The sequence below is a fragment of the Erythranthe guttata genome, chromosome 8, assembly GCF_056151865.1.
Source record: "Erythranthe guttata isolate IM_541 chromosome 8, IM_541, whole genome shotgun sequence".
Classification (NCBI taxonomy): domain Eukaryota; kingdom Viridiplantae; phylum Streptophyta; class Magnoliopsida; order Lamiales; family Phrymaceae; genus Erythranthe; species Erythranthe guttata.
The window spans coordinates 914,140-922,821 of NC_142540.1; the positions used below are offsets into that span (position 1 = coordinate 914,140).

General features: G+C 33.6%; 2 protein-coding genes across 3 annotated transcripts; one reads left to right on the forward strand and one right to left on the reverse strand.

Moving 5' to 3' along the window:
• Positions 1 to 2,368: 2,368 nt before the first annotated feature.
• On the forward strand, positions 2,369 to 4,909 carry LOC105961637 (spindle assembly checkpoint component). The gene is made up of 9 exons (XM_012985872.2): positions 2,369 to 2,612; positions 2,744 to 2,913; positions 3,126 to 3,188; positions 3,320 to 3,339; positions 3,448 to 3,492; positions 3,737 to 3,804; positions 4,051 to 4,181; positions 4,367 to 4,455; positions 4,638 to 4,909. Exons 1-9 carry the CDS (start codon positions 2,540 to 2,542, stop codon positions 4,768 to 4,770), a joined length of 792 nt encoding a protein of 263 aa, XP_012841326.2. The 5' UTR covers positions 2,369 to 2,539; the 3' UTR covers positions 4,771 to 4,909.
• LOC105961707 (type I inositol polyphosphate 5-phosphatase 4) lies at positions 4,869 to 7,735 on the reverse strand. Of its 2 annotated transcripts, XM_012985962.2 has the most exons (7): positions 7,114 to 7,735; positions 6,938 to 7,025; positions 6,733 to 6,843; positions 6,102 to 6,647; positions 5,694 to 5,957; positions 5,356 to 5,539; positions 4,869 to 5,245 (listed from the first exon to the last, which is right to left on the reverse strand). In XM_012985962.2, exons 1-7 carry the CDS (start codon positions 7,211 to 7,213, stop codon positions 5,171 to 5,173), a joined length of 1,368 nt encoding a protein of 455 aa, XP_012841416.2. In that variant the 5' UTR covers positions 7,214 to 7,735; the 3' UTR covers positions 4,869 to 5,170. The 2 variants fall into 2 exon arrangements, with proteins under 2 accessions (XP_012841416.2, XP_088677607.1); XM_088821481.1 differs by lacking the exon at positions 4,869 to 5,245 and having other exon boundaries at positions 5,462 to 5,612; positions 5,663 to 5,957; positions 7,114 to 7,544.
• Positions 7,736 to 8,682: the final 947 nt, after the last annotated feature.

Genomic DNA, 8,682 nt, shown 5'->3' on the forward strand with positions numbered 1-8,682 from the left:
TATTCAATTAATTACTGAATTATATATCCACTCTTAATTAATATATTGAAACCAACATACATATATTATTAGTGTTATATATTCTTTCAACTGAGGTGTAAGCTTTGACAAAAGGTAGGAAGATTATTAAGAGTAAGTAGTGAGCCGACATTAATTTAACTTAAAGTATATATAGTAATAATGTGTGTATTGTCATAAAAGTTGATGTGTAAGTAAGATGCGAAGGTCCAAATGTACAGTGATAATCCTGCTAAGTGGCAAAGCTTATAATATCCATCACAATTCATTCACAAATGTCTCGTCGAAACTTTTTTCCGTGTTCAGGGGTTAAAGCGTAAACACGTCAAAAATATACGAACTTGAAAAAATGACATAAGTGTTACTCTAGGGTTGCCAAACGCTTCTTTCTTTTATATATACTAGCATGTTTTTCCCCGTATGATGCACGGGATATTATTTCAAAAGTGAAAAAAATAATCAATTTAATACATAATAAGATAATACCGTACACTAATATAGTAAAATTTAATAATGTAGTATTATTCATATTTTATATATATAACATTGGGTTTTTTAAATCTGACATATTAAGATTTATAATCCAAATATATAGATTAAGATTTAAGAAATCGTATTTCTATCTTCATCTCTTAAGATTTGAGATATATTGATGAAAATTCGGAGATTGATAATTGTTAAAAATATAATTAGAAATTAGTAGAGAAAAAATATTAAAAATAAATAATTACAGAAATAATATTAGGATTTTTTAGGGTTGCCCAGTGTTTCTTTCTTTTATATATAAAATGTTATTAGGGTTTCTTAAATTGCCATAACGTTTCTTTCTTTTATATATAAGATATAATTAGAAATTAGTAGAGAAAAAAATATTAAAAATAAATAATTACAGAAATAACATTAGGATTTTTTTAGGGTTGCCCAGCATTTCTTTCTTTTATATATAAAATGTTATTAGGGTTTCTTAAATTGCCATAACATTTCTTTCTTTTATATATAAGATATAAGATGTCATTAGAGTTTTAATTTTAAATTGCCCTAACGTTTCTTTCTCAAACGTGTATTGTTCATGGATTTTTGCTTTACACACACACACACATATATATATATATATATATATATATATATATATATATATATTACTTACTATTATATCGTCATTGGTTAATATTCGTACTCAATATTTCAAATTGTTGAATTCTTAATGTCACATTTAGTGTATTCATGGAATGTGACAACGTTGGCATTCCATCGACAAGGTAAAGAGAAGAAAAAAATGAAAAAGAAAACGTAACATAATTATTAATTATGTTTCTTAATTAATGGAGTACTTCTAGGGTTTTGACGTGGATTGTGATGAGCTTGATCGTATATAACTTGTCTTAAAATTCCATAATATTGCACGTCCAATTCAACCATTTGTTAGGTAACTCTCGCGATGACGATGATGATGATTATTATTATTATGAAAACTATGACCATGCTTGATGCTGATATATTGAAAATGATATATGCCACCATTCTTTTCGCAGTTTATGACTCATTTGATATATAATTATTAGCACAAAATAAATAATTAAATATGTGTGACAATATCAATGTAAATTAAAATAACATATATTGGACTCTTTAAAGTTATATCTCAATTCTCAACACATGATCATGTAAACTTCTTACAAATTACTTATATATAATTGATCATATTATTATTTACAAGAGAATATTTATGTGTGTGTGTGTATATATATATATATATATATATATATATATATAAAAGATGCCATCTTAACTGCGCAAGGGGACAATATATTAATTTTTGTTTATTACCATAAACTATAATGTTAATTGTGTAATTATGACAGAGTACAATTATTCATAATAATAATCATTTATCATCAAAGTAAGTGACGAGGCTTCTGTAGTTTGAATTCCACAATGGTTTATATATTGTACCTTGTGCTTCTTCAATCTTGAATCAATTTAATCAAATCAAATCAAATCTATAAAAAGATTCACTGTCTAACGACATAATAAAGTGGTCTTTCTTTACACTAATTTAGTGCTGATTTCATCATGTATTACAATTAATCACTCTCCCCATCATAAAATATCTAACCAATTCAATTTTACTTTTCGAATTATAAAAATAAAATAAGAGGAAAAATGAAAAGAAAAAAGAATGGTCCAGAAATTAGTTTCTCTATGGTCCAATATGGTTTGGGCTTCGTAATATTTGAACGTGGACAATTAATTGATTCAAATTGGGCCGTTCCTAATCTGAATCTTGACCGTACATTTTCAGTGTTCAAATTATGCACAATTAAACCACTGATAAGATCCATTAATCACCGTTCATTTTGCAAAATTTGAATTGATCACTGAAAATGTACGGTCAGGATTCAGAAACCAGCCCTTTAAAATGCAGGATTTCTGCTCGATGCGTGTAGGGCCCTCTCTTTTCACCATTCAAAATTTTCCGAAACAATCCTCTCTCTCTCTCTCTCTCTCTCTCTAGAGTTTAATGGCGGGAAGCGATTCGCAGAAGCAACTCCTAACTCTAATTCGCGACTTCAGTACTGAAAAATCACAAGGAGGTAAAAACCTAATCAACTTGCATTTGCGGTGCTGATTCATATCTCCTTACAGAACAATCAAGGATTCCGGCTTCTTTTTTTTTTTTTTTTTTTAGCAATTATTCACCGATTTTGGTGAAAATACTCTGTAGAACGGAGAATTGTGAATCAGAAGAAACGAATCGAAGATCTAACGTCTGAGCTCGACGCTTCAAATAAGGAGCTGGAAGAGGCAAAGCGTGATAAGGAGACCATCGAGCAAGATCTCAAAGGCTACGAAGTTGAATTATCCATGACTGATGCTTCAATTCAAGCCCTAGAGGTTCAATTTTCTCGATTCTGTATTTTCGCTGATATTACGCTCGTGCGTTTTTCAAGGAATTTTTGTATCGCGTTTGGCCGGAGATGTATCTATTAGGCTGCTTGTCTTATTTCTCAGTGAATGTTTGGGGAAAATAATTGCGCTGAAACTAATCCATTAAATCCTGATGATTTTTCTTTTAATTTAGCTTTATTGCTTGATATTTGTTCTAGGCGAGGGTTGCTCTCACTAACAACGAGATATCAAAACTTGGATCTGAAATGGCGGCTCTCAAGGTGTATTCTGCTGTTTTGTTTTTGCTTCAACAATTGTTCGTTTAATATGCACCTCAGTTGGACTGATAAATGTTTTCTTCATGCGTTTGTGTTACCTTTTCTGTTGATGAAATATGCTTCCACGTGTGAAGAGTGAAGAAAAATTCACACGGTATTGATTTATATATGTTTTGGTTAATTTATTGAAATTTGTTTCAGTTGTAAAGGGTTATATCGATATTGGGTTTAATGTATACATTTACCCTTTTTTTCTTGGCAGAGATGGATTTATTGCAAAAATGCTCGAGCTAAATTCACAGATTAGGTAAGTCCTGTTTGCAAAAATCGAGGATTGTGTTTACATGAAATTTTATTTTCCTTACGGTCAGTTTTATCATGTGCTCTGTTATATCAAGTACTATAGTATAGTGTAGACATGGATTGGTTGCCATTATACTTAATGTCTGGATTTGGCAGAACAAATAACCTAGTCGCCGTTTCTAATTTATATTTGGTGTAGCCTATTGCAAAAATTGTAAATCCTTTTTGTTGATTTTTCTGGCTCACAGGAAAATTCAAGAGTTTGTGCCCTCCACTGTCAATGCAGATAATTGCTCTGAAGCAACTTCCAACTTTGGTATGTGTTATGCATGCTGGAAAAGTGCACGTGAGCTAAGAGGCGTTTCATTTTTGTACTTTGATTACGTCAACTCAAAATTTTAGGAGACCATTTGAGTATTAGTAATTTATTTATGGAAGATGATCCTGGGTTTTGGTTTATGAATGGAAAGTCTATTATAACTGATTTAATGGCTTACGTAGCTTCATCTTATACAGCTATTATTTGGTGTTAAAAACTAATTATCGACTCATCCAAACGCAGGCTCCTTAATTGTGAACGATCAAGATGTTCAACAAGACAAAGTTGGTATAGAGAATAAAATTGCTCACATAGTCATGCATACTAACCAGGAAGAAGAACAATATAAAGCTGAACAAGTGATTCATGATCAGGTGAGGAGTCCATCTTGATACTTAAAAAGCTCCAGTAGAATGTTTTCAAATTACTAATTGTGATGCCTGATTAGATAATGAGATATATCTAATAAAAAACTTTTGTATGCATGTAATGCTTCTGTAAGTATGTAAATTGTTAACTTCATATTTGTAAACAAAACAAATTTCTGGATTTGTCACAGGTCCAACAAGAGCTTAGTAATTTGGAAAAGAAAGCACAGCTATTGGAGTCAGTAATGAAAGAATACACGCAGCAGCAGGAGTTAAGTAGATATCCTTTGGGTTTTGTCAGTTGTTTTGCAATATCATGATTGCTGAATTAGGATAGTTTCTCATAGATGGTGGAAATAGAAGTTACTAGTTTCTCTTTCTATGCTGAATAATTCTGTATTAGCATGAACTATCTTATATTCCTTCATTTTTTCCTTTCTCTTTTGCCTTAACTGGAAACACGCAGATGTCTGAACTGGAAGAGAAGTGTGCTGCTCTTGGAGATGAGTTGCAGGAGAGATTTTCGTGTCCCCGCTGTCATCAAGATAATTCAGAGGAACTTGGTCAAATTCTCCAGATAAGTGATGGAAACTAACATCTTTGAGGTAATTTGATCGGATCCCTGTATCTAACTTCTTATAGTACCATGGTTATTAAGTGTCAATCTAGGGTTCTACAGAATATGGCAAAGGTGAGAATTAAAATTTCCTGCCTGAATTTGAAATTCTTTCTCAGTTTGATGTTTTGATAGATAATGGATGTGGCAAAGGTATAGTTTCCGTTTTCCTATATCAAAACCCGACATTAGGCAACTACTACAATTTTCTTTCAACATGCATATGACCTTTTCCAGTTTTCCTTTTTCCTCATCCCAATAGACAATTTTGATGGAATGGGCTGGGGTTATATGAAGATTTATCAACACAGTGGTAGATATAGTTGCGTCATTCTTCGTCTATCAGGTCCACAAGCCTTCATATTTGTTGGTTAATCTTCTAATCTTCTATCTCTCTCACAATCAACGACCTCAATGTGGATACAGCCTCTTCACTAGATGGTTCTTTTCTTTGCTGAAATTTACATGACAAAATTAAGATTGATCTATTGAACTCGAATGTAGGAAACTTCAGGTATATTCATCTTTCTTAGTGACAGTTCTGCATTACGCTAAGTGGCTTACATTTTTGCTAGGAGTTTTGTTGAATAGAGTGGTTGGGGTTGTGGGACACTCTGCATTTTCATGTTTTACTCCAATCGGAGTAGAGAAAAGAGCTGATACAGGCCTATGATCAGAGAACTTGCTTTCACTTCGGAAATAGGAAAGTTGTCTCACTCCTTTACCGTACCACAGTATCCTATCACACCTGTAGTTGCGAAACACAAATAAAAATTCCGATTAGTACACGTAAGTAAGCGAGAAAATTCTTTCAGATAGTTCTCGAAATTTAAGGTCGAAGCCAATTGGTAAGTGAAATAGAATAAAGTACAAAAAAAAAAAAAAAAAAAAAAATTATTTACCATGCTGGGGTTCTTTGCTTCTCTCCTGCTCTACTTGGAATTCCACCCGAATACCTGTTGCAGTTATAGGAAGAGTATTTGTAAGTAGGTGCAAATTCGATATTTCCCTCTTTCCAACCCTGGAATACACCGCCACTTTCTAGTTCCCTCCCCAACTGATCAAACTTCTGCAATCCACTCCAATCTTGCTCTTTTATCAACTGCCTTGCTAAGTTGTCTTCTAGGTATAATCTGTAGTTCAGATCCCCAAACCAGAATATCCGACTGTTCTACAAAAGAACATATCCTACCATAAGAGATGAATTACCTCATCATATACATCAATTAGATTCTATACATCTATTTTCGTAAATAGATAAATTTAGCCTTGTGATATTGATTCATTCATATTGAAGGTGAACTACTTACTCATGTCCTAAGATGGTAAGTGGATGAACTCTGTCTCCACCCTCCGGGAGCCTCGGGAAAGAGGTTCTCCTGAAAATTTCCGAGACTTGGTGATTCCTTCTTCCTTCGTCGCCTTTCTTCTCACCAGATGCTAAATGCGCAGCTATGAAGCAAAAACTAGTTCCTCCAATAGACATACTCACGGAAACCGATCCTTTATTTCCCAAATAACCCATTATTCCACAAGCCACCGAACAGACTTTAACACCCGATATATCGTACTTGTTGAGCAATTCCCTTTTGATCCATACACTAAGAAAAACACCGACCATTTTCTTGCTTGCCATTAATTTGTACCTACTTGACTGATTCTGGTGCCGGTCCGAGTTGGGATTTTCGTTATATTGATAATTCTCATTAGGGATGGGATGTACCATAGGTGTTAACGATGGACATCCATATTTGTCGTTCAGCGTTTTCCCTATTAGTACATTCCAGTTTGTAGCTTCTGTTGGATCCTCTGCTCCAATTACTGTTGCAGCTTTTAATGGGACAATTTCTTGAAATCTGCAGGGTGAAATTTTGAGAAAACAAATATATTGGAGTATTTTTTTTTAAGGTGGTTGGCCGTTTTGAATTTAGGATAACCCACCCAAGAACATAGATATCAGCTGCATCTTTGAGATTCAGCCATTCGTCCAAATCTACAGCCAAACTCCCCACAGGAGACCTTCCCGCCACATTCCAAGTACCCACGAAAATTCTGAACGTACAAAACAAACTCCCATCCTCAATAAAACAATAATCCACCTCATCATGTAAAAGCCTTTCTTTCTGTTGTGGTTTGAAAAACATACCTCAATTCATCGTTCGTGCTGCACGGATTCATCTCCGACGACTGAAGCGATAATTGATCCGTGAAATCATCCTCATCTTCGCCCACATCTGCGTTTGAAAATACAGTTAAAATCATGTGCTAGAATTGCAGAGTATAATATCCAATAGTAAATATCATTTAGTGATTGTACTGTGCCTGAATTATCACTTAGTCGAAACGAATCGGCCTTCTTTTGCTTCCTCAAGAACCAACGGTGAAACTTTTTCGCTTTCCAAGTTCGGCGTTTTCTTTCCATGATAGCAAGGAAATAAACAGTCCATGTCCCAATCACATAAAGTAGTGGTGTAAGAAGACCATGAAATTTCTCGTGGCTTTCTTGATAGAAAGTCGAATATTTCCGAATTTACGTAAAACTTGGTCTTTGCTGTGAGTGAATATTGTATTGATCGCCTGCACAAAGAGACCACCAAAGAGACAAAAAAGAAGCAGCCTTTAACAACTGGTAACTCCAGCGGTTATCACAAGAGAGAGAGTAGAGAGAGAGAGAGAAGGTCAAAGGTGGCATATTTGATGAAATATAGGTGAAGTGTAGAACAAAAATTTAGGACCGCACATGGTTCCATCATGGCTTTGATTATTGCAAGTGCTTATCACGTACTTCATGTGTGGGGTTTTCTTTTGGGAAGGTGCTTTTCTCTACTTAATTGCTCAACTAGCATATCAATTATATGTATTTAATGAATAATTAAAATTTTAAAATAACAAATAATATAGAATAAAATAGATTTCTTAGAAGGATATAGATTATTTGGGACGTAACTTATTATTGTATGTAATAGTCAATTATCACATCTTTATCGTCTCGAACCCATCACCAAATAGGTCCTAGGTGCAAAGTGCTTACCAACGGGTCCATATTAAATGTATCCTCTTGCGAGATTATGCGTATCTTTGGAGAGAATAATAATAATATGGGGAAGAATCTTGAAATCAAGAGCATTTCCACTCTTATCTACCCAATAAAGAAATTCCGCATTTCAGAAGAGAGATATTTCAAATTCCAAAAATCACTAATTCGTTGGGTCAACAATTTGAATTCAAGACTTTTTATATGCCTTTCCCATCTATTTTTCTATTTAATAGGAGTAAGTTGGATATTTAATATTAAACGTGGTTTTAAGAATACATACCAAATGAATATAATCTGCTAATGACGTTTGGATAGTGTGTTGAACTAACTACCTGGGTTTGATCATTTGCCGCGCTTTCAAGCAGTTGACTTTTCCAACAACAATTATTAGTATTCTATGTACCAACTTGTATTATATGCGTCATATTATTTAATGCACCATATAAAAAGCAAAACCTGGCCCCGCGGACTGGGCACAAGTAACCAATCCTGGTTGGAGTTGAAATTCTGACATTATGACTGTCGGTATTCGACCTAGGATTTTGCATCAACTTATCACCCCAGAACTAGTTGAGTTATACCCGTATGTCTCTATTTCTTGATACTCGACAAGTTGGAATATATAATAACTAATAGAAATTTCATTACGCTTATTATTATTTCTATTTTTAAAACACCCTTTTTTTGTTAATCAAGAATGATTTGTTGGGATTATTTCAATAATTATGTGGGCTCACATATGTGACGTAAATGTGTATGGCTATTTTAAAGAAAGTCCAAATTAATTGTGATCTAATAAAGGTTATTGGGTTGGACTTACGGGTATTAAACTATAATTATGGGCCTAATGTGTA